Raw genomic sequence first — 24,926 nt, 5'->3', positions numbered from 1 at the left:
TCTTGGTTTTTGTTTTTGTTTGTTTTGTTTTTTGAGACAGAGTTTCTTTGTAACAGTCTTAGCTGTACTAGAGCTAGCTCTGTAGACCAGGCTAGCCTCAGACTCACAGAAATCCACATGCCTCTACCTCCTAAATTCTGGGATTAAAAATGTGCATCACCATTGCTCAGCTGTTCCTATCATTTTCATCTGAATTTTCTAGGCAGTTAAATGAACTGAGAGTTTAAAAGGAAAGGGAGAGGGTGTGGGGAAACATTTATGTACTGCCTCACAAGAATGCAACTTTTGAAAAATCTTCATTTTGGTGGTGATGAACACCTTCAATCACAGCATTTGGGAGGCAGATGCTAGGCAGATCTGAGAGTTCAAGGCCAGCTTGGTCTACAGAGGGAGTTCCAGGCCAGACGTGGCTTCATAATGAGCCATGTCTCAAAACAATCAATCAAATAACTAAGACAAACAAACAATTCACTTCACTTTACAACTTAAGAAACAGATCAAGAACACATGTCTTCCTCTTCCTCCTCTTCTGCTGTCGCTGTTTGAGACAGGGTCTGTAGCCCTTACCTGGCCTGAACTTCCTATGTAGACCAGGCTAGCCTCGAACTCAGACCCGCCTGCCTCTGCCTCCTGAGTGCTGGGGTTGAGGGCTTCTGCCATCATGCCTCGCTGAGAAGCGCATGCTTCCCTGCTTCCCTCCATGCCAGGCTTTGTTGTCCTTGGTGCGCTGGCGAGAACGCTGCCAGGGTTGGGGATGTTCATGGAAAGACACAAAGTCTCTCACTACTGCTCAATCCTTATCACAAGATGATGTGACCAGAGCGTGAGAGTTCACCTGTCAGAACCCAGAGTGAGGAGGAGTCCACGCCGCCCTGGTCCCCAGTAAAGGGGAACACAGAAAGCTGGCTTTATTTTAGGAGCACTTGACCTCGACAAGGCTTTATTTGGCCTCTCTGCTGTCTGCGGAGCACGGAACAGGGTGGGGAAGGGAGGAAATGATCCTCCTGGCACCAAGGACCCCTGCACTGCTCCTCAAAGCACCTCCAGAACCTCAGCATCTTTTTTCACTGTGGGGCATTTTTGTTTATTCATTGATATTTTGTAACCAGGTCTTTCTATGTAGCTGAGTAGGTGGTTGAGACTAGCCTCCAGCCCTGATCATCCTGCCCCATGCTGAGTGCTGGAATGGCTGCTGCACACATCACACCCAGCTTCCAGGCTTTTCCTAGTTCTCTCACCTTGCCAATAACTCCAGTAGACAAAGGCGCCATAACCAGCAACACCTTTGATAGGAAAGGAAACTGAAGCACAGAGACTGGCTTGTTTGTTTGAGACGGGTCTGTCTGTGTAGTCCCTGCTGTCCTGGAGCTCGCTATGCAGACCAGGCTGGCCTCGAACTCACAGAAATTCTGCCTTTGTCTCCCCAGTGCTGGGATTAAAGACATGCTACACCCCACAACCAGAAAGAGCCTGAACCTAGTTAGCACTGAGTTGCTAGGATCCTACTCCTCCCCACAGGCCTGGGACATTTGTTACCCAGTCAAGGATAAAGGAAGGACAACCCTAGGTCAACATTCAAGGCTTCTAATCTTGAATAGTCTTTCTCCTTCTCTCCCTTCACACTTGCTCCTGTTTCTTTCTGTTCTAAGCAACAGGGACTTTGCCTAGCCTGACCGCTGGGCTTTTGAAAGGGCCTGGGGGACCTTAGTAACTGATGAGACAGATGCACTCTTGGGTCCCTGGACAGCATTCCTACAGTCCCTATTGGTGTGTCCCTTTGGACAGTTATGCCATCCTCAGCCAACAGCCCTAAAGCCAGGCTGGAGAGGGAGGTCTACTCTGTTGGTTTCATGGCGGCCTGGGCCCCACACTGGAAAGAAAGGAGTTAAAGCCAGGTCCCAGGATCACAGGGACCGGGAAGTTCCGGTGGCCCAAGCAGGAGTGGTCAGGGAGACCCGTTGGGACAATAGTTTGGGACAGAAAGGGAGGGAGTGCCAGCCCTGCCAACCTGCGCTTCAGCGCTTGGCACTCACCGGTAAACGCCCCCCACCTCCACCTCAGCCTCAAGGCCTGTTTCCCCTTGGTCCCCTGAAGACTGCCCTCATCCTAGGCTAATCGGAGGACAGCGGTCAAGCCCCTCTGGGATCGGGAGGCCAACTGGACTCCGCCGCTCCGCCATTGTCTGCGCGCTACCCGCGGAGGGGCTCGAGGGGCGGGGCCGCAGCGCTGGGCGGGAGCGAGGGAGGGGCAGGGAGGCGGGAGAGAGGGGGGAGATGCTGAGCCTTCAGGGGCGGAGGCGGCGGCGACGGCCGCAGAGACGAGAGCGCGAGCCGGGAGGGCGGCAAGGCGGCGAGCGTGCAGCTCCAGGTCCTGCTGGGCGACTGCACCCGGTGCTGGCTGCGCGACGCCGCGCTGCTTTCGGCTTGAACGGCCTCTCCCATGCGCTGAGAGCGTCCGGCTGGGCCGGGCGGGCGGCCGGACGGGAGGATCCTCTCCATGGTCCAGAAGGGCGGCATGTCCCGGGGCCCTTACCCACCTTCTCAGGAGATCCCCATGGAGGTCTTCGACCCTAGCCCACAGGTGAGGGGAGGTGTCGGGCTCGAGGGAAAGGAACCGCTCCTGCGGAGCTTGGGGTTGGCTCAGGAAGCCCCGGGAAGGAAAGGGTTATATGCCCGGCGTGGGTGAAAGAGGGGTGTCTGCGCGACCCCCTATTCTCAAGGTTTAATGATCGATGGACTATTGGTCCGAGCTGGGCTGCGGTCCTGCGGAGAGGAGAGAGGGTGGGCGGGATGCCTGTCAGCCTTGCCTCCCGGTCTCCCCCGCGTTCAGGTCCCTGCTGCTGGGGTACAGGCTCCAGCGGGCTGACAGCGGGGTTGCTGATGGGGGGCGGGGGAAATCCAGGCCTTGAGAAGAGGAGTTGGAGGGAGGCTGCAGAGCGAATCAGGCGACGGGGGCGACGCAGAGCACGTTTGGGGGTGCTAGCGGGTGTGGGTGGGGTGGGGGTAGGACTGGGAGACGGCAGAGACGATGGTCAGAGGGCGTTGCCAACAGGCCTTCGAAGGCTCAGCCGCTGGCTTTCGAAGGTGGGGAAGGGATCAGCCCCGGGAGGCCCTCCCCTAGTCACCTGGTCTCCATCCCTCTCTTGGATGTTTCCCTCCCCACCCCCCGACACCCACATTGACTTACCCCTCCCCCCACCCTAAGGGGTGGGAGCCTCCAAAGTTTGGAAAGTTGGATGGGTGCCAGCTCACTGTCTTTGGAGGGGAGGAAGCTGTTTTACCTGGGGGAGGGGCTCTGCCTGCTGGCATTCTCACTTTTTCTGTACCCCTGCATTACCCTCAGGTAGGGGCATTCCTGGGTATAGAAACTCCCCAAAGAATGACCAGCAGGGTATGTGGTGGCCATGCCAGGGAATTTCTCTCGGCCTCGTCCTTCTCCAAGGATAGCATTAACTCTTGTATTGCTGTGGCCAGCCTGGAGCAACTGTGAGCCCCATGATGTGGTTATGGGTGTGTATAGGGTGGGGGGGGGGTCAGGCCAGGCCTAAAAATACCTCCCTCCTCACCCCAGGCCCCTTGGAGCCTGGGAGGCAGCTGACTGATGCCTTCCTTTCAGCTGTCCTCTGTCCCTCCGGAGGCCACTCCCTTTGCTCAGCTGGGCCGGGGTAGTGTTGTGAAGAGTGAGGTTCCAGACAGGGTCCTCTTAGGTTTGCAGGGAGCCTCCAGCTAGTTTAGCTGTATGTCCAATCTGAAAGAAGAAGGAAGAGGGTCATGGAAGATTCTTGTTATTTGTGTGTACATTGTGTGTGTGTGTGTGTGTGTGTGTGTGTGTGTGTGTTAGGGTCTTATGTAGTTCAGGCTGGCCTTGAACTCCTGATCCTCCTACCTCTACTTTGGAAGTGTGGTGATTACTATGCCTGGCTATCCAGCCTCCTTGTTACTAGGTCTCAGGAGCCAGAGCCTGCGGTGTGGTTGAGGCTCCTCTAGGTTCTTTGGTCAAAGAAAGTCTGGGATAGAGGCTGGGGGCAGGGGCTCTTAGGCTTCCTGCCCATTCTGTACTGGGCTAGGGCCAAGTGTGTGTGTGTGTGTGTGTGTGTGTGTGTGTGTGTGTGTGTGTGTGTAAAAGCGGTGTGGGGGGGAGAACGAGAGAGCAAAGAAGCATCTCTCTTATAGGAAACAGAGAAATTGAAGCCTTGGCCTATACCTTTGGCATCTGAGAGATGAGGCTGAACCCCCACGCCAGTTAAGAGTCCAGCAAGATCAACTGATTAGCCATTTACCTGGGACTGGCAGGACTAAGTCCTAGTTTCAGCTTGGGGTGGGGCCAAAGGGGCCTTTAGATTGATGGAGCAGGGTTAGTGCCCTGCAGAGGGGCATGGGTGGGAGGAATGTAAGCCCTGATTATGAGGACAGCGGCTGAGAGAAGGGCCTGGTAAGCTGCAGGGAGAGTGGGAAGATGCTACTCCCAAGGCGCCAGGCCACAGGTTGGATGTTTACTTTCCAGACACGGTTGTGTGCCTCCTCCCTCTTTTCCTTCCCCAGAAATGAGGCTTTGGGTTCTTGAGAGCTGAGTGAGTGCTTTACCCTTCCTACTCTGGAAAACAGAAAGCACAAGAGGTGGGCTCAGGGGAAAAGCCAAGCCTGGCCCTGGGTTGCTTTCCCTCCTCTCTCGGAGGGGGGGGGCACAGCATACTCTGCTGCTTCAGCTCCAAACGCAGGGGAGAAGACATCCCCCTCTCTTCCTCCGCCCCCCAGCACTGCAGGCAGCCTCTCCCTTCCCCCGAGGCTGGTGCAGCCTGGCCAGCATCTAATTACCTTTGCTGCCTAACAACCTGCCTTTCTGCAGGCCCTCTGCTTCCCAGCCTTCGGCTCGATCTGGGGATCCCTGTGTGTGCATCCTGGGTGCTCTTGCACGGTTCCTCATGGTGGCTGTTATCTGGGCGCTGTCAGTGCAAAGGAAGACCCTCTTTCCTTTCAGGCTGGCCATCTCTAGAAGGAGAAGCTGGGAGAGGGGTGGGGCAGAGCAGAGAGTGCTGGGGTTAGCTGTAGCACCAGCCCTGGGAGGAGATGAACTGGAAAAGGTCTTTCTGATTTCCCTCTTGTTCCTTCCCCACCTCTCCAGGGCAAATATAGCAAGAGGAAAGGGCGGTTCAAAAGATCAGATGGGAGTACATCCTCGGATACAACATCCAACAGCTTCGTCCGCCAGGTAACAGGGGATGGTGGCTTGGGAGGGAGATGCAGCTGGTTGGTACAGGCTGGCCTGTGACTTTCCCCAGGCACCCTTTGTCACCTGCCAGGAACCACCACAACACTCTGACACCCCGTGACCTCTCCTGGATGTGCTGTCAGCTGCACCCACTGCCTCAGCCCCCACCCCCGCCAGCCCCTCCTCCAGCACCAGCTACCAGCCCCTGCTGCTTGCCTGCCTGCCTGCCTGCGTCATCTCATTCAGGGACAGCCTGGCCTGCCTCCTCCTGGCTTGCTTCGGGCTGTCACCCACTCCCCCTGCCGGCTGTCTGCTTCCATGTCCTCCCCCAGAATCTGTGACAGGGTGGGGCTGAGGCAGGTGCTTGGCAATAAGCTGAGCTGCTGAGCCCCGGTTAGGTGTGGGTCAGAGACACGTGCTCCCCACTTCCAAATATGACTCCTTAATATGCAGAGAGAGAGAGCAAAGTATGGGAGAAGAGGTGTTTCACTCTAGAGAGCTCTCGCCTGCAGCCCTAGCTGAAGTGGGTGCTGACAGTAGCTCCCTGGGCCCTCATACTGAGCTGGGAAAACTGCCACTTTCCTCCCTTCCCTCAACCCCAGGCCATCTTAGACTGGGGAGAGGCAGTGAGGAGGCATGTGGTTGCTATGACTACTGAACATCTCAACAAAGCCTGGTACCCAAAAAAGGCAAGAGGGTCTTGGGATCAGACAAGGAAAGCAGTGTGTTAGGCAGAACATGAGAGAGCAGAGGATACCAGGTAGGAGGACCCCCTGAGGTGAGCCCCACTAGGGCCCCCGAGAGAGCTAGAGAAGGTGGTAGTAGGCAGAATCACCTCTGACTGGAGCGAGTACTTTCTTTTGGATTCTTCTATCTCTAGGATTTGCACGTGAGCCCAGGCCTAGTTCCAGAGACTGAAGGGAGGTGGCCTGAGTGTGTCTGAAGCACACAGACAGACAGAAGTCCTTCTGTAATCCTTCCTTCTGCCCCCTGCTCCCGAACGCGAACGCGGCCAAGGCCAGGTCTAGACAGAACGATGATGTGTTTTTATTGTTACTCAAGGCAGGAAGAGCCTTCAGTTTCCCATTGCCAGCCAAGGGCGTCAGACCCCCACAGCCTCCCGTTCTTCTGTTCTTCCTCCTCTTAGCTCCCCAAATCCTACCCCCGGTAGGTGGCAGGAGTGGGGGGCAGACCTTGCCACATCTCTGAGCTAAATATACCCTAGCAGTTTGCACATGTAGCAACTCTACTTGTAACCTGAGCTCCTGGGGGAACGGGCTGTGTGGGCCACCCCTAGGCCAGCAGGGCCGGGCACTGAGGGCGCCGGGATGGAGGTGCCCAGCCGGACCCTGGTAGTGGTGAGCTGGGGATGGGGCAGGTGGTGGGCGGGGGAACAAACCCTCAAATTGCGGTGGAGGGCCTTTCTCTAGCCCATCTTCTTGCTTCCTGACTTTCCGATCTCCCATTTCTGGTTGTGTGTATGTGTGTGTGCGTGTGTGTGTGTGCGTGCATATGCAAGTTTGTTGGGGTCAGTGGGTGCCTTTCTGCTTGTCCCCCTGTCTATCTGGCCATCTGTATTCTTGTTTTGGGTGACTGTGTAACGGGAGAATGGAGGTTCTTTTGCTTCTCCCTTCCCCAGGCTTTGTGTCTCTTTCCAAATCCCTCACCCAACTCTGTTCCAGTGAATCCCCATTCTCAGATTTTTCCCTAGAAAGGTAATGCCAGTACCAACTGATGGCCAGGGGTGCTTGGGGAGAGGTAGGTCTTGGCCTCTTCTCTCCATGCCAAACCAATGGACAGTCCCGGCTGGGTGACTCTTTCCTGCCCTCAGATCCCTCCTGTCCCTGTAATCCCAGTCTTCCCCATATTCCCTCCCAGACTTGCCACCACCCTAGAAGTCACAACAAATCCCGCATCCTGTTCTCTGCCATCCTTTATCTCCCACTGTTGTGGACATAGACCTCAGGGTTGCCCTTGGTGACTCGATTGTCCACACCCGGTACATACTATGGAGTACATCTTTTCAAGCACACTTTTTATATTCCCAAATATGCACACACGTGTCTGCACATTCATGACCAGTGCCATGTCATCTGTACAGGTTCCATGTGTCTCATACATATAGACGTGTCTCTACTAGAGTCCTTTGTACTCTAGGGTGGTGACTGTGGTCCAAGCTGGCTTCCTGGCACACCCAGTTTTCTCAACCTGACTTTACCCTGGCATTCTAGGGGCAAAGGCTATTCCATGTTCTGCCCTTCACTTTCATCTCCTGTCTGTACTGCCCTGAAAATCATAGGAGAGCCTGGGGTTGTCTCTGAGTGGCTCTATTCAGAAATTCCCAGCTGGAGGGGTAGGGAAAGTATGTGTCTTGCTCCCCTGATCCTTAAGCAATATTTTTGGTGGCCCTGTCATTCCAACAGGCCACCCACAGGCAACAGTGAGGATTCGGGTCTAAGAAGGTGACTACAGTCCCTGGGAAGGGTGGCATTGAGCTTCTGCTGTGCCTTCTCACTCAGCCATTCAGGGGGCAGAGCTAGGAAGGAGGAGCCAGGAGCTAGATTCATCTCCTGGCACTCCTCCCTTGGGCTGTGCCCTATCAGGTTCCCACCCCCTCCCAAACCCCAAACAGCTGTCATTAGACCTGCCTTAATCCCCTAGCTTGCTCTTGTCACCTTTCCTGGGGTCACACTCATTCCAAAGGCCTGCAAACCTTGATCTCTGGACCCCTCTCCCTAACAATACCTCTTTCTAGGCCTTATGGCATTGTGCTGGACAGATGGGGCTTCGGGGCTTTAAGATGGGTAGCACCTCCATGTCTTTCCAAGAGCCAGAACCTGCCCTGAGCTGACCCCTTCTGCTTTCAGGGCTCAGCAGAGTCCTACACGAGCCGCCCATCTGACTCTGATGTATCTCTGGAGGAGGACCGGGAAGCCTTAAGGAAGGAGGCAGAGCGCCAAGCTTTAGCCCAGCTTGAGAAAGCCAAGGTGAGACGGATGAAGAGAAGGGAGCTTGTGGGCATTGTCCTCACCCCCTTCCCTCCTCCCATCCCAAGAGAGCCTGGGCAGACCCAGTGTCAAGTTTTGGACCAGTTACTTGCAGAGGTCTGTCTCAGACCTCATGGTGTCTTTCCCCTGTGAAGAAAGTATGGACTGTGATAGCCCCCTCCTCAGACAGCATTCAGCGTGTCTGCTGCTATTCCACACAGCTTGATGAGTGAGGGAACTCTTTCTGTCTGGGCTAGGAATGTAGCTCAATGGTAAGAGTGCTTGCTTAGCTCATGCAAGGTCCTAAGTTCAATCCTCAACACTAGAAAACAAACCTATTTTCTAGCATCAAACATACTGGGTTGGAATTCCAGCCCTGGCTGTCGTTTGTTCTGGAAGGCGGGTCTCCCTAGGTGGTCCATAGCTGCCTTGAACTTCTGATGTTTCTGTTTCAGGCTTCAGAATACACCTAGTCCTGATTCCCCTGCCAACACACTCATACCTACACACACATCTACACACTTGTACCTACCTACACATACACCTATACATTTGTACCTACCTACACACATATCCACACACTCATACCTAAACACACACACACACACACACACACACACACACACACACGAGATTGAACCTAAGGCCTTATTCATTCCAGGTGAGTTCTCTACCGCTGAGCTATATCCCCAGCCCTTTTTTAGGAGGGTTTTTGCAGTTTTAAAATCACCATTTTTTTGTGGGGTCATCCAACCATGCTGTACTGAACGTGTGGAAGTCAAAGGACAACTTGGGGGCAGTTATCTACTTCTACCAATGAACCCAGTTCAGGTGTCAGGCTTGGTGGCAGGCTCCTTTGTACGCTGAGCCATCTCACTGGCGCTCGCTCTTCTTTAATGTTTGAAACAGGGTCTTATTCCGTAGCCCAGGATGTCCCAGAATTTATAGCAGCCCTCCTTCCTCAGCCTCCCAAGAGGAGGAATTACAGACTGAGCCAACACACATGGCTGATGGTAGCCCTGTGTGTGGGTGTACATGTGTTTGTAGTGTGTGCATCTTTTAAAAGATTGCTTTATTTATTTGTTTTGAATCAGAATCTTATTATATAGCTTTGGCTGACCTGGAACTAACTATATATACCAGGCTGGCCTCAAACTCATAGAGAGCCCTCTGTCTCTGCTGCCCAAGTACACCACCTCATCAAGCTTTAAGATTTACTTATTTGTTTTTAGCTGAGCAGTGGTGGCGCACACCTTTAATCCCAGCACTCAGGAGGCAGAGGCAGGTGGATCTCTGAGTTCGATGCCAATTTGGTCTACAAAGCAAGTTCCAGGACAGGCTTGAAAAATATACAGAGAAACCCTATCTTAAACTGCTCCCCCCCCAAAAAAAATATTTATTTTTACTTATGCATATGTCTGTCTCCCAAGCAAGTCCAGATGCTCACAAAGGCCCGATGAAGGCAGCAGACCCTTGGAGCTGGAGTTACAGTCGACTGTGAGCCGCCTGGTGTAGGTGCTGGGAAACAACCCAGATCATTTTCATTGCCGAGCCATCTCTCCAGCTCCTAAAGGCCTCGTTCTCCTTGGGCTGTCTGCTGTCATCTATGTCTGTGGTGGTGACGGTGGTTCTTCTGTCAGTGTGTTTGAAACCTCTGATCACCACTGAGCCGAGAAATATTATGAACATCACAGGCTGGTTAAAATGGATGAGTGATCACCTTAGGTTTGGTCAGAAGGCCAAAGCTCCAGAAGAATGAATGACAGTCTGGACTGGGGCTGTAGCTTAGTTGGCACAGTGCTCGCCTAGTATATGTGAGGTCCAATCCCCAGATCAATAAGAGCAGATATGGTGGCCCGGGCCTGTAATCCCAGCACTTGGGAGGTAGAGGCCCCAGGAAGAAGTTCAAGGTCATCCCGGGCTAGCCTAGACTACGTGAGACCTTGTCTAGAAAGAGAGAAAGGAAAGAAAAAAGAAAAAAAGAAAAAGAAAAAATGGGGTGGGGCACTGCTCAGATTGCTCAGTCAGTAAAAAGCTTTGCTGGTCAAGCCTGCCCAATTCCTGGGACCCACAGTGGAAGGAGAGAATTGATTCCCGACCACATAAGTGCTATGACATGTGCACACTCATGCTCACAAACATCTTTCCCTGTTTCTCTCCCTCTCTCTCTCTCTCTCTCACACACACACAAATTTAGAAAAACTAAACTAAATCAAAAGTAAGCCAAGCCTGGTGGTGATGGCACACAGCTTTAATCTCAGGCAGAGGCAGGTGGATCTCTGTGAGTTCAAAGTCACCCTAGTCTACAGAGAGTTCCAGGACAGGCCCCAAAGCTATACACAGAAACCCTGTTTTGAAAAACAAACAAACAAACAAGTAAAACAAAAACTAGGAATAAACACAGATAGAGGTGAGGGTGTAAGAGGCTCAGCAGTCGGGCACTTGCCTTGTGGACAAAGCCTCGGTTTCATCCCCGTCCTGCAAAACAAAATAATAACAGCAGACATCTTTAAAAACAGTTCTAAGTTTTATGGAAAACTTGTTTTTGAGGCGCAGCCTTTTCCTGTAATCTAGGCTGTCCTGAAGAGACTGATCTAAATTCAGAGGCATCCTCCTGCTTCAGCCTCCTGAGTGCTTGATTACAGCCGTGAGCCCTGGCATCTTGAAATAAATAAACAAAGTGGAATAAAACAATTCTCCACGAGAGCATAGGGTTTTGTGAAGAACTGAGGTGACCAGTGAGACTGCTTGCACTGTGCCTGGCCACGGCAAGTGGCAGCTGTGGGGTCCTGCTGGCCACGGCGAGTGGCAGCTGTGGGGTCCTGCTGGCCACGGCTAGTGGCAGCTGTGGGGTCCTGCTGGCCACGGCTAGTGGCAGCTGTGGGGTCCTGCTGGCCACGGCGAGTGGCAGCTGTGGGGTCCTGCTTTCCTCGGCGAGTGGCAGCTGTGGGGTCCTGCTGGCCACGGCGAGTGGCAGCTGTGGGGTTCTGCTATTTCCTCAAGGCCCCCTCCACCGCAACAGTGTTAGATTCCATTTTTAAAGATGTTAAAATTTACCTTATACCTTATTACCTTATACCCATGCTGCACGTGGAGATCAGGAGACAACTTGCCGGAGCTGGGTCTCTCCTTCCACCCACCACATTAGTCCTGGGGAATCAAACTCAGGTGTCTGTCAAACTTGGTGGCGGGTACCGCTACCTGCTGAGCATCTCTCCAACCCTGAATCCCACTTTTTCTTTCTTTTCTTTTTACTCAGCTAGTGTGTGTGCTCTTGTTTGTATTTGGACATGATGCTGTCTGTGTGTGGATGTGCACGCTGCAGCACACGTGTGGAGGGCAGAACACCTTTGTAAAGTCTGTTCTCTCCTCCACCTCTACTTATGTTCTGGGGATCAAACTCAGATTGCCAAGCTTGTACAATAAACGTCATTACCCGATGAGCCATCTCTGCAGTGCCCCCCCCCCGCCTTTTATTGAAAAAGTTACAGAAAACCACACCATCCATTCAGCATACATTTTAATGAATAATTTACAAGCAAACAGCCACAGTCACTATCCCAGTCAAGCAAGGCACGGCTTGGCTACAGCCTGCTTTCGTCCACCTCATGTGTCTCTTCTAGACCAAACCAGTGGCTTTTGCTGTCCGGACAAATGTTGGCTACAATCCGTCTCCGGGAGATGAGGTGCCTGTGCAGGGAGTGGCCATCACCTTTGAGCCCAAGGACTTCCTGCACATCAAGGAGGTGGGCCAAACACTCGGCACCTGGAGGGAGGTGGGGATGGGCTAGGGATGCCAGGGGTGTTTGGAAGTCTAGTGGGGAAAAGCTGCTGAACAGAGCCAAGCTGGGCTGAGTCTGCTGTGCAACTTCAGGCAAATCCCCTTGCCTCGCTGAGCCTCTGAGTTTTCATTGGTTAATGGGTGGCAATGCCTAGGTCACAAAGATGTTGAGTGACTTGTTGAGTCCTGAGATGGAGTGACAGTGTAGGTGTCTGCTTTCAGTCCTGCTGCGCTCTCCTGTGGTGTGGGGAAGTGTTCTTCCCTCCTCTAGCAGATGGTGGTCCATGCTCGGGGAGGGTCCTGGTCTTGGCATTGTCTTGGAAATTGGGAGACTTTCATCAGAGGATGAGGTCAAGGGTGAGGGTGGTTTGAGGGAACCATCTACTGGCAGAGCCGGCCACCTGGAGGTCCCTCTGGAGGGTCCCTCTGGAGGTCCCACCTAGTCTCCCTCTTGGTCTCTTGTTCACAGAAATACAATAATGACTGGTGGATTGGACGGCTGGTGAAGGAAGGCTGTGAGGTTGGCTTCATCCCCAGCCCTGTCAAACTGGATAGCCTTCGCCTACTACAGGAACAGACCCTGCGCCAGAACCGCCTCAGCTCCAGGTGTCTGCCTGGGGGTGGGGCTTTACTATCTTGGGAGAGGCCAGCAGAGAGGAGTCCGCAGGGCACAGGGCACGGAGCTGCCTGCTGCAGCCTTATGGGAGAGGAGGGTTGGAGAAGTACCAGGCATGCACCCCGCGTCAGAACTAAAGTCCTGCAGCCCCACGCCCACCCGTGCTCACCAGCTCCTTTGCTTCCCTGCCCACACAGCAAGTCAGGTGACAACTCCAGTTCCAGTCTGGGAGACGTGGTGACTGGCACCCGCCGCCCCACGCCCCCTGCCAGTGGTAAGAGCTGCCGGCAACCCAGGGGAGGGAGTTTTTCCTGCGTGGGGTGGTCTCTCCACAGGGGTGGCCCCTCCTCCCTGCAATAGGAGGTACCCCAATTCTGAGTCCCCCATACACATTCAGTGGTACCTCTCCGTCAAGGATAGGATATCCTACAAGCTGAGCCAGTTGTGTCTCTCCTGTCCCCTCTCTGTGGTAGCTCCATCTCTCTGCCTCCCCCCCCCCGCCCTCCATCTCCCCCCCATTCATTCTCCTAGCCTCGTTCCATTCACCTCTTCTTTCTTTCTCCCCCGTCCCATCCTTGTGTCCTGCACTGTATCTTCATGCTCATCCCTCCACCTCCTTCCCGACTGGTCCAGGTAACGAAATGACTAACTTAGCCTTTGAGCTAGACCCCCTAGAGTTAGAGGATGAGGAGGCAGAGCTAGGGGAGCAGAGTGGCTCCGCCAAGACTAGCGTGAGCAGTGTCACCACGCCGCCACCCCACGGCAAGCGCATCCCCTTCTTTAAGAAGGTAATTCTGCCTGATTTCTTGTGAGGGGAGGTCAGGACCCAACTCTTGGCAAAGAAGGGGGCTGGAATGGCCCAGATGTGGTCCAGTCTTTACTTCGGGCGTCAGGGCTTTCTGCCTAGCTGGGTGTAAAGGGGGTGGGGCAGGGCAGGATGGGACCATCCCTTTCTTTATAAAACCCCACTCCTAGGATTGCAAAGGACAGGGTGGTCTTCATTAGCCCCTTTTCTGCTCTATGAGTGGATGTATCAGGTGGTCTATGGATGCAGAGCAAGTCCTCAGAGGAACCTTGAAATATCCAGGAAGATAGCCAACGAAGCAGAGGGTGGGCTCTGAGTTAGGGGCTTCCATCTTTTCTAGCTCTTCCCAGAGCTAGGCTAAAGGGGGCAGGAGGCATGAGCCACTATTCCCCATTCCACGGGATGGTTGTCAGTCCTGCCTCCAGCCTCCAAGGCCACCTTTGGCTCCCCTTGGCCCCGGGGTCCCATCCCCTCTCTGGCTCTGTCTGTCACTAACACGCATGCCTGTTATTTTTCCTCGTCTACCCACTCTCTTGCTCCCTCTTTCTGTCCTGGCTCCGTCCTGGCCTTCTACCCCTGCCTGGTGCCTTCCCCTCTCTCCTTCCCTTCCCCCTCCTGGCAATCTCTGGACCCAGCCAAACAGAAGCAGAAGTCGGTGAGTATAACAGCTTTCTGTGTCTGTCCCACCCTGGGATGAGCTGGGGGACCTTCTAACACCCATCCCCACATCTTTCTCCCTTTATCTTCCCTCCTGGTCCTTCCCAGCCATTCCTCCCCATCCCATGACACCTGCATCTGGGTTTTGGGGTCAAAGGGAGGAAAAGCTGCATGTGGGAGCCTGGAGACTTGGGGAGAGGGGCTGATGCCATCTCTACTCTGGGGTTTCCCTTCCCTGCTTCCCTCCTAGACAGAGCATGTGCCCCCCTATGACGTGGTGCCTTCCATGAGGCCCATCATCCTGGTGGGACCGTCGCTCAAGGGCTATGAGGTAGGAGCTCTAAAAGACTTGTGCACCAGATGGGCCCAGACCTCCAGAGTGCATAGAAAGATCTCCAGAGATCCCATGTTCCCTTCCTTCAGATGGGCCCAGACCTCCAGAGTGCATAAAAAGATCTCCAAAGATCCTGTGTCCCCAAAGCCCATATCCCATCAGAGAAAACCCTCAGAGGGGGCTGACCCTAGGGAAGGCCACTCAGGAGGGCCCAGTCTCCCAAGGGAAGCTCTTAAGAGCCTTCTTAGAGATGCCATATATTAGACCAGTGGGGCTCAGGGTGCATTGGAGGCCCCAGGGGAGGATCCCACCTCTCTTAAAAAGGCCCGCCCTACATCTCAAGAATTTTGAAAGAAGGTAGAAAGGGTGAATGCCCTCTCGGGGGTTCAGAGCCTGACTTCTCTCTTCCCCTCCAATCCCCACCCCACCCCCACAATGACAGGTAACAGACATGATGCAGAAGGCATTGTTTGACTTCCTGAAGCATCGGTTTGATGGCAGGTGAGACCCTGAGATTCCCACCGTCCACGTAGGGATGAACACGGTGCCTGGAGGCACTTAGAGACAAGGGTAGCAGCAGGCCCGCAACCTGTGCAAGGACAGTATGTGTGTTCTTGCCCACCCAACCCCTGACCTCCTCCCTGCCTGGTCCTTCAGGATTTCCATCACTCGGGTAACGGCTGACATCTCCCTGGCCAAGCGCTCAGTCCTCAACAACCCCAGCAAACACATTATCATAGAGCGCTCCAACACACGCTCCAGTCTGGGTGAGCTGCCTCTACTCTCCCCCTCCCGGCCTGGCAGGGTGGGTGGGATGTCTTCCCCTCCCCCGCCTCCTGGGGATGCCTTACGATTCTCTCCCCTACTCCACGCGCCAGCTGAGGTACAGAGTGAGATTGAGAGGATCTTCGAGCTGGCCCGGACCTTGCAGCTGGTGGCCCTGGACGCGGACACCATTAACCACCCAGCGCAGCTCTCTAAAACTTCGCTGGCCCCCATCATTGTTTACATCAAGATCACATCTCCCAAGGTGGGTGCAGGAGACCGCTTCTAACGGTAGACACGGTCTACAAGGAATGTTCCGGAGTGGGGCTGCGTGGTTTACTCTGCTGATTCTGATAGGCTGACCATCTCCAGCCCCACCCCACCCTCAGCCTTAGTTCCGTCTCTGTGACATTCATGTGGCTGTTGGGACTACACAATCTAATATGGATGGAAAGTGGTCAAGAAAAGTGTCTGTACCTTCTGTGTATTCAATATTATAAATTTTATTAGGGTTACACAGGCCAGTCTCATCTCCACTCTTTTGATCCATCATTGGATCTAAAAAATGAAAGAATGTAGTGTAGTTTGTTCCCGTGCCACCCAGTTATGTGGTCATGGGAAAGTTAGGTCAGGCCTGTTCTGCTGTAACTGTGGTCGCGTGAACTTTGATACAGAGGATATTGGCAGGGAGGCTGGTTTCGTTTTCATCACGTTGTCCTCTGTGAGCTTTCTCCTTCTTTCCTTTCTCCTTTAATTTTTTTTCTTTTTAATCATGTATCTGTATGTGGGTGTGTGCACGTGAGTACAGATGCCCTGGCGGCCCATGGCGTAGGCTTCTCTCTGGAACTGGAGTCTCAGGTGGCTGTGACTTGTCCCACCTGGATGCCAGGAATCAATTAAACCTGCAAGTGCAATGCATTATCTTTTTTAAAAATTTAAAAATTTTTATTTTAGGGCTAGAGAGATGGCTCAGTGGTTAAGAGCACTGGCTGCTCTTCCAGAGGTCCTGAGTTCAATTCCCAGCAACCACATGTGGCTCACAACCATCTGTAATGAGATCTGGTGCCCTCTTCTGGCATGCGGGCATATATGGAGGCAGAATGTTGTATACATAATAAATAAATAAATCTTTAAAAAAATTATTTTATTTCTATTTTTCAAGACAGTTACTCTGAGTAGCCCTGGCTGTTCTATAACTAGCTCTGTAGAGCAGGCTGGCCTTGAACTCACAGAGATCTGCCTGCCTCTGTGGTACTGGGCTCAAAGGCATGTGTGCCACCACCTGGTGCAGTACTGCTCTTAACCACTGAGCCATCTCTTCAGTCTTTTTGTTTTTCAAGACAGGGTCTCCCTGTGTAGCTTGAACTTGCCTCCTCTGCTCTTGATTACCAGGTACTGGGATTCATATGTGTGACATCACAATGGCTCCATGAACTTCCCCTTCTAGATGTTAGTGGGGACGTGAGAAACATGGAAGAGGAATTTAGGTGAAGGTTTTGTTTTGTTTTTGTTTTGTTTTGTTTGAGGCAGGGTCTCTCTGTGCAGCTCTGGCTGTCCTGGAACTCGCTCTGTAGACCAGGCTGAACTCAAACTCAGCCTGGTCTACTTCTGGGATTAAAGGCATGCACCACCACCACTCACCTTGTTCTTAATTTTTAACTTAATTAATTAATAGGCAGGGTCACACGTAGCCTAGGCTGGCCTTGACTTTACAATCCTCCTGCCTCAGTCTCTCCAGGGCTGGGTTAGGTGTAGGTCACCACACCTGGCTCTCTGAAGCTCAGAGATTTCGAGGCCCATTGCACAATTCAGTTACTGGTGGCAGCTGCAGTAGCGACTGTCACCTTTGCAGTGTCCTGGGAGCTAGAAAGCCTGTGCCATTGTGTTGACCTTTAGTCCCCCGTCCCTAATGAAATAACTGGCATGGTGGGATTTACATACTTGAGGGCAGAGTTTGGAAAGATCAAATGAGGTGATGGATGCAAAACATTCCGTGGCCTAGAATGTAAAAGAGATTCCATTTCCTCTACTGGGGTTGTGGGCGTGGACTCCAAGTGCCTGGGCTTCCTACTTGGCATCACTGTGTTCCCCTGACAAGTCTTCCATCATCTCTGTGTCCTAGTTTCCCCACCTTCTACCTAGTCACGCTTCAGTGATTATTGTAAAAACTTAGTTAGTGGATTGATTATGCAGAAAGAAAGGTAGCCTGCTGCCTACCAAGGTACCATATTCTTTCTGTTAGCCTTGTTTTCAGTTTTGAAACAGGATCTCATGTAGTCTGTTCTGGCCTCCAGTTCACTGATCTGCTTGACTCTGTTTCTCTGTTTCCCAAGTGCTTAGGATTTCAAGCATATGCTGGCATGCGTCACCATACTCTGGCTTTTTGCTTCGTTGTATTGTGTTTTTGGCTTTTTGAAATAGGATTTCTCTGTAGCTTTGGAGACGATCCTGGAACTAGCTCTTGTAGACCAGGCTGGCCTCGAACTCACAGAGATCTCTGCCTCCCGAGTGCTGGGATTAAAGGCATGCGCCACCACCCAGCTGTTGTGTTTGTTTGTTTTGAGATGGTGTCTCCTGTTTCCCAGGCTAGCCTTGAACTCACTGTGTACCAAGGATGACACTGAACTTCTTGTGTAAGTGCAGCTGTGTGTGTGCGTGTGTGCATGTGTGTGTTGGTGTGTGTGTGCATGTGTGTGTGTGTGTATGTGTGTGTGTGTAGGCCAGAGGACAGCCTCCAGTGTCATTTTTTTTTTTTTTTTTTTTTTTGGTTTTTCGAGACAGGGTTTCTCTGTGGCTTTGGAGCCTGTCCTGGCACTAGCTCTTGTAGACCAGGCTGGTCTCGAACTCACAGAGATCCGCCTGCCTCTGCCTCCCAAGTGCTGGGATTAAAGGCGTGCGCCACCACCGCCCGGCCTTCAGTGTCATTTTTTGAGACAGGGTCTGGTAGACTAGGTTGACTGGCCCTGGGGATCCATTGTCTTCAGCCCCCAGCACTAGAATTATAAGCCCACACCTCCATGCTCAACCTTTTATGCTGGTTGGTTGGCAATCAGGTCTTGAGACTTGGGAGGCAAGCACTTCAGCTGAGCTACCAGCCTGCTCCTGGATTTATCTGCCTGATTCACCTCCTGCCTTCATTTCATTTCAGTTTTTCACTGCTCGAAATCAAACCCAGAGTCTTGTGAGTGCAAAGCAAGTGCTGAGCCAGTAGGCTATACCTCTAGTCTAATTCTATTTTATTTCAATCAATTAATCTTTATTCTCATTTTCATTATGTAGCCATGTCTGGCCGCAATCCCCAGACCCTCCTGCATTTGATCCCAGAGTCCTGGGATGATAGGCTGTGCCATTCTGCCCAGCTCCAATTTTATTTTGGTTTATTTTTGTTTTGTTTGAGATGGGGTTTCACACTATGCAGCCCTGACTGGCCTGGAACTCACTATGTAGATCAGGTTGGCTCTGAACTATAGAGATCCCCCTGTCTCTGCCTCTTGAGTGCTGGGACTAAAGGCATTTGCCACTACCCTGGCCTTTCAATTTTATTTTTAATAGATTGTAAGTTTGGTATGTATGAACCCTGGATTCAGGTCTCAGCACACACTTAACAAAAAAATCTTATGCCTTTATTCTATTTACTCCAGCATCATGCCTTTCTTAATTGCCCCCATACTCCGTCTTATGATACCATTTTCCGTAACCAGGAGGCCAACCAGGGTCACATTTTTTTTTCCTAAACAGGGTTTCTCTGTGTAGCCCTGGCTGTCCTGGAACTTGCTCTGTAGACCAGGCTGAACTCAGACTCAGAGATCCGCCTGCCTCTGCCTCCCACGTGCTGGGATTAAAGGCGAGCGCCACCTCTGCCTGGTGTAGGTCGTGCTTTTAATGTTGAGTAGTTCTTCCGCTTTCTTTAGATTTTTATGACGATGACATTTGCAGCAGTATAGGCCAACCATGTTGTGTACCATTTCCCAGTTTGAATCTGATGTTTTTCCGTGGCTGGATTTAGTATTGGGAGGACTAAACTGATCACGTAAAGAAGCACAGGAACAACCAGGTAGAGTGTGGCATGTGCCAGCTACTCAGGAGACTAGGCAAGAGGCAGCCAATCCCGGTACCCAGGACCTGTTGGATGTCAGCCTGGTGACACTGCAAGCCCTCACCTCGAAAAGAAACTCCAAACAGTGCTAGTATCCAACAAGGAGTTCCTCCCTGACGGATGACAAGAGGGGGATACTAGTGTGTGTGTGTGTGTATAACCTGTAGACAAGGGGTGTGTGTGTGTGTGTGTGTGTATGTGTGTATAACCTGTAGACAAGGGGTGTGTGTGTGTGTATAACCTGTAGACAAGGGGTGTGTGTGTGTGTGTGTGTGTGTGTGTATAACCTGTAGACAAGGGGTGTGTGTGTGTGTGTGTGTGTGTGTATAACCTGTAGACAAGGTGTGTGTATGTATGAGAGTATGCGTGCATGTGTGTGTATGAAAGTGAGTGTGTTTGTGTGTATGAGAGAGTGAGTGTGTGTGTGTCTGTGTCTTGCCTGTAGCCTTGAGCCTGAGCCTTGTGTGGTGGACATAGAGCTTGTGAGATCATTCTGGCAGAGGTGCTCAGGGCAGAGAATCATGGAACATTCCACTGATCTGACTTCAGTTTCCCACTGGCTCCAACCGGAATCTGCCTTTTAGACTTGGTTCATTGCCTGTGTCCTTCTAGCTCCCTCTCTTTTCCCCAACCAGGTACTGCAAAGGCTCATCAAATCCAGAGGGAAATCTCAATCCAAACACCTCAATGTCCAAATAGCAGCCTCAGAGAAGCTGGCCCAGTGTCCCCCCGTGAGTGCTCAGACTGGGGGGTGGGATGGGGTGTGCATTTGGGTTCTCCTCTTTCCTTCAGCCTGCATGGAAGACAGCTCCTGGGATAGGTCTTTGGGTTTAGACTGGTCCTTGGATAAAGAGGGTTGGCTGGTGGGCAAATGGCTCAAACACTCCTTAGTGCGGAGCCAAGCCGTGTTTTCCTCATTCCTAGAATTCGAGGGAGTTTGGGCTGAGATCTGCAGTTCAGTCCTTTGTAGGACTGAGTGTCCTTTCCTTGCACCACTCCAGAGGCCTTTTAACCTTGTCCTTCAACCCCTTGACTCCACCCACTGCACCCAGGCCACACCTTCAACCCTTGGACACGCCCCCGCTCATCCCAGCCCCGCCCCTAACCCCACCTCCACAGGAAATGTTTGACATAATACTGGACGAGAACCAATTGGAAGATGCCTGCGAGCACCTGGCCGAGTACTTGGAAGCCTACTGGAAGGCCACACACCCGCCCAGCAGCACGCCACCCAATCCGTTGCTGAATCGCACCATGGCTACCGCAGCTCTGGCTGCCAGCCCTGCCCCCGTCTCCAACCTCCAGGTACAGGTGCTCACCTCGCTCAGGAGAAATCTCAGCTTCTGGGGCGGGCTGGAGGCCTCACCGCAGGGAGGCGACGCGGTGGCCCAGCCGCAGGAGCACGCCATGTAGCCGGTGTCTCTCCGGTCTTCCCTCCCATCCTGGAGTGCAGGGAACATGGGGAAGGAAGGGAAGAGTTTTATTTTGTAAAAAACGTGGTGAGCGGCAGCCTCTGGTGTCTGTGGTTTTTGGTGGGACTGGGGACTGGCTGGTGCTGCCTCCCTGGAACTGGTCCCTTAGGACTGCATCTGCTGCCTGTTGGATCTGAGACCTGATGGGAACCCTTATAAGTCCAGGAACTAGGAAGAAAATCTGAGGAAGACCAATAGGCTTGTTTATTGGACTCGACATTCTTGTCTTTTTTGTTGGTGGTGGTTTTTGAAAACAGTTTCATTCTGGCAGTAGCTGGCCTGAATTTCCCAGTGTTCCAGACTTGAGGCAGTCCTCCTGCTTCAGCCTCCTGGGTGCTGGAATTACAAGCTAGCACTACAGCTCCCAGCACTTTAGATCTAACAGAGTCCAGAGAACTTGCCCCTCCCCAGCACCCTCAGTCCTGCAGCATCTATGTGCAAAGCTGGGCCTCCCACCGTCTCCCAGGGAACAGAGTCCAGGAAAGGCTCTCCTCCCACGGAGCCACAGCCCATCTCTTGCCCACACCATTAAGTGTATGGTCTGGATTAGAGCCAGAACACCATGAAGTCATTTCAGACTGCTGCATCTCAAGTGCGTTTTCAGCAACAGAGCCCACTTGTTCAGTGAAGCTGAGCCATCCTGGATCTACTCCTGGCGAGCTGGGGGCCTGGCCTCCCTTCCCTGCCTCAGGGACCTCAGAAGCACTTTGCTCTCCCTGCTCTGCCATAGAGCAGCTCCAGGAAGCCGTTTGGAAACGTGGTGCTGCAGTCTGTCTCCCATCACGCTCTACCCAGGAAGCGGTGGCTGCAGAGAGGGGGTCATTTGCTTAGCCACACAGCTCGAGATGGCAGGAGCTGTCACCACTGGTGACAGGGCATTGGGCTGTGGATGGGGAGATGGGGGCGGAGACGTGGAATCAGCTGTTTTTAATAGGCTGCTCTGAGTCCGCTGTAGGGGGCAGGAGAGGAATCCCATCAACCTTGGAGACTCGTTTATGTGAGGAATGGCAGAAGTGTGGGGTTCTGGAAGCCTGTGACTGAGGTCTAGTGTGGGCAGAGGAAGCTGGGGTCAGTGCGTTGGAGCTGACATCTCAGTGTATTTAAAAAATTGGAGGATTGACTAACCCAAGTAACTGCTAATGAGTGGCAATACTAATGAGCTGTTAACGATGATTAACCCAGGAAAGCATTAATAACATGCTCTGAGGAACCGGTGACTAATTATTCAGGGCTCCTTAACCATGGTTACCAGGAGAGTTCATGATCAGATGAAGTGGGTGCCCTCGGGCTGCTATAGGAGCAGATGGTCTGAGCAAATGCCCTGTGGCCTGCCCTCAGGCTGAGCTCTAGAGCCAACCGCTCTGGTCCTGGGTGCCCCTCCCCTAGAGCCAGCGCCTCCAGGAGCCAGGCTGGTGTCTTGGCACCATCACTAACCTGCCTTGCTTTGTTGTGTTTTTCTCATCCCTGCCTGTTCTGCATGGTGCGTGCCGTCTGTCTGCTAACCAGGGACCCTACCTTGCTTCCGGGGACCAACCGCTGGACCGGGCCACTGGGGAGCACGCCAGCGTGCACGAGTACCCCGGGGAGCTGGGCCAGCCCCCGGGCCATTACCCCAGCAACCACCCACCTGGCCGGGCAGGCACCCTGCGGGCACTGTCCCGCCAAGACACGTTTGATGCTGACACCCCCGGCAGCCGAAACTCTGCCTACACGGAGCCGGGAGACTCGTGTGTGGACATGGAGACGGACCCCTCAGAGGGCCCAGGCCCCGGAGACCCTGCAGGGGGAGGCACACCACCAGCCCGGCAGGGTTCCTGGGAAGAGGAGGAAGACTATGAGGAGGAGATGACCGACAACCGGAACCGGGGCCGGAATAAGGCCCGCTACTGTGCGGAGGGTGGTGGGCCGGTTCTGGGGCGCAATAAGAATGAGCTGGAGGGTTGGGGACAAGGCGTCTACATCCGCTGAGAGGCAGGGGCAGCGTTGGGAGAGGAAAGGCTCTGAGCCCGGGGAAGGGAGAGAAGAGGGGCGCACCACCCGAGATGTATCTTGCCTCTAGGGGGCGCTGTGTCCCTCATTTTTAGATGCCTTTGGTGGTTATCATCCCAACTCCTGGGAGGCCCTAAACCCCCAGCTGTAGGTCCTTCCCTAACTGCTGTGGGTGGATGGGGGAATACCTACTTTCCGAAGTGCCCCCTTTCCCCATCTTAGGGGGCTCTCTCCCTCCCAGAGAAAAGGTGCACTTCCTTAACTCTTTCTACTCGGGGCTGTAAGTGAAGGTCCTACAAGGGGTGGGGGTGGGGCTTCTTTTACCAACATAGGGGTATTTGGGAAAGGTTGGGTGCTTTTCCTGAAGAGAGAGGCCGCTGAATCTCCCCCAAACTCCAGACCCAGGGTCCCCCCACCATGTCCATCCCATAACCTGGTTTCCTAGCAGCATCCTCTGGTGGGTGAGAGACACAGCTTGGAAACCCATGTGGAGCTTGCCCTGGGGAGCAGGGACCGGTGGAAGCTGACAGTCGTGCACTCTGCCCTCCATGGTCATGGCAGGAGCCCAGGGCCTAGAACCTTGAGGAATGAGCAAATCAAGATGCTGCCCTCCCACCCCCATATCCCAGCCCTTGCCTCCCCCAGGAATGAGCTTTGTCTACAGCATCCCCTGCCTGCTGCCATCGGAAGAGAGGGGCCCTCTGCATCTGAGCCCCACATCTCCGTGCCTCCTGGGTGTGGAGACCATGAATATTTTGGTCCACCTCATTCTAAACCAAAAAAACTGCTCCTTCACCCTGAGGCCCCAGGGGAGAGGCTCTGTGGGTTGGTGCCCAAGAGGTGACCATCTTCCAGGAGCTGCCTGAGAACCTTGGGTCTCCCTAGGGGCCTTGGTTGCTGCTGCTTCTCTGTATTTGCCTCTTGTGGTCCTGTCCTTTCCCAGTGTCCACTTTCCCGAAGAGGTCCTGGTAGCCCCTCTCCCTTGGGGTACCACTTAGCCTCAGCATCCCTATAGTCCAGCAGCCCCACCCCTCCCCAGCATCACAGCTGGTCCAGAGAGAGCCGATTGTGCCAACGAGGACTGGGCCCTGCCCAGCTGCCCACCTCAGGGATGGGCACCTCACGCCTGTCTCGCCACCTGTGCCAATGTCCCACCCCTCCACCTGGGGGCGGGGTGCAGCTTCCACTTACAGGTTAGAAGATACCACTGCCCAACCTTTCGCTCCCTGTCTTGTCCTGTGCCCGTCTGTCTGTCTTTTTGTCTGTACTCCTCTAGGAGAGATATTTTGCCACATATAAAACCGCAGTCCTGTCCTTTGCGGCCACCTCCTGAGCCTGTTTCTTTGTTGCCACCACACGTAATCAGCCTTGCAGCCTCACTGGCCCTCGGTAGTGGGAGCTGAGGACCTGAGGGGACGCGAAGGAGGAGCAAGAAAGCTGTGCCCGGGATTGGGCCAGAAGAGAGCTAGTATTCCTTTTGCTGGTTCTGAATTGTCTGCAAGGGTCCTTATTCAGCCACAAGCTTATGTCTTCCCCGTTTCTTCCCCTAGAGGTGGGTGGGGGTGATGCTAATTGGTGTGTGGCTCAGTGGGTGGGCTCCAGACCCCCTGGTTCACATCTTAAAGACACACGCGCTTTTTCTTTTCTTTTTTCCTTTCTTCTTTGACTTCCACTGCCCTAGTAACCCACCTCACGCAGGAAGGGGTGACCTTCAGCTCCTCTGGGATTTTTTTTCCCTACTGGAACTAACAGGTTTGTCTGCCTTGCTTTTGAGTGCCAAGTTTAAAGGCATGTGTCATCATGCCTTCAGCAACCAGTTTTTGGGTTTTGTATCCCCGCACCCTCCACCCCTCAGACAGGGTCTCACACTGTAGACAAGGCTCACTTGGAGTTCAAGTTGGCCTGGAATTACTTCAGCTTCCCCAGATGCTGGGATCACAGGTGTGTGTGAGCCTCCATGCCAGAATATTTTATTTATTTTGTGACAGAGTTTGCTATGGAACCCAGACTGACCAGGAATTCAAGTAGTTGAGGGGGGACTCATAGCAATTCTCCTGTCTCAGCCTCCTGAATGCTGGGATCACAGGGTTACACAAGTGCCACCATGTGGGTCCTGAGAACCAGTTTCAGAGCTGGGAAGGCTATCTGCTTCTATGAAGAGGTGGTAGTGACCAGTCCCCTGAGACGTGTGAGGAGAACACAAGCAGGTGGCGGGC

At 53.2% G+C, this 24,926-nt stretch overlaps 1 protein-coding gene across 1 annotated transcript; it reads left to right on the top strand.

Moving 5' to 3' along the window:
• The first annotated feature begins 2,306 nt into the window (after window positions 1-2,306).
• Cacnb1 (calcium voltage-gated channel auxiliary subunit beta 1) lies at window positions 2,307-24,011 on the top strand. Its single transcript, XM_050157087.1, has 14 exons — window positions 2,307-2,580; window positions 5,122-5,208; window positions 8,076-8,195; window positions 11,819-11,941; window positions 12,446-12,582; window positions 12,790-12,866; window positions 13,226-13,380; window positions 14,305-14,385; window positions 14,831-14,889; window positions 15,046-15,155; window positions 15,267-15,418; window positions 19,885-19,980; window positions 20,369-20,554; window positions 22,228-24,011. The coding sequence occupies exons 1-14, from the start codon at window positions 2,497-2,499 to the stop codon at window positions 22,687-22,689; spliced, it is 1,929 nt and encodes a 642-aa protein (XP_050013044.1). The 5' UTR covers window positions 2,307-2,496; the 3' UTR covers window positions 22,690-24,011.
• Window positions 24,012-24,926: the final 915 nt, after the last annotated feature.

This window comes from Alexandromys fortis, unplaced genomic scaffold (genome assembly GCF_014885135.2).
Source record: "Alexandromys fortis isolate MF-2015 unplaced genomic scaffold, M_Fortis_MF-2015_v1.1 scaffold_31, whole genome shotgun sequence".
In the NCBI taxonomy this organism is placed as follows: Eukaryota; Metazoa; Chordata; class Mammalia; order Rodentia; family Cricetidae; genus Alexandromys; species Alexandromys fortis.
This window is presented reverse-complemented; position numbering and strand designations above follow the sequence as displayed.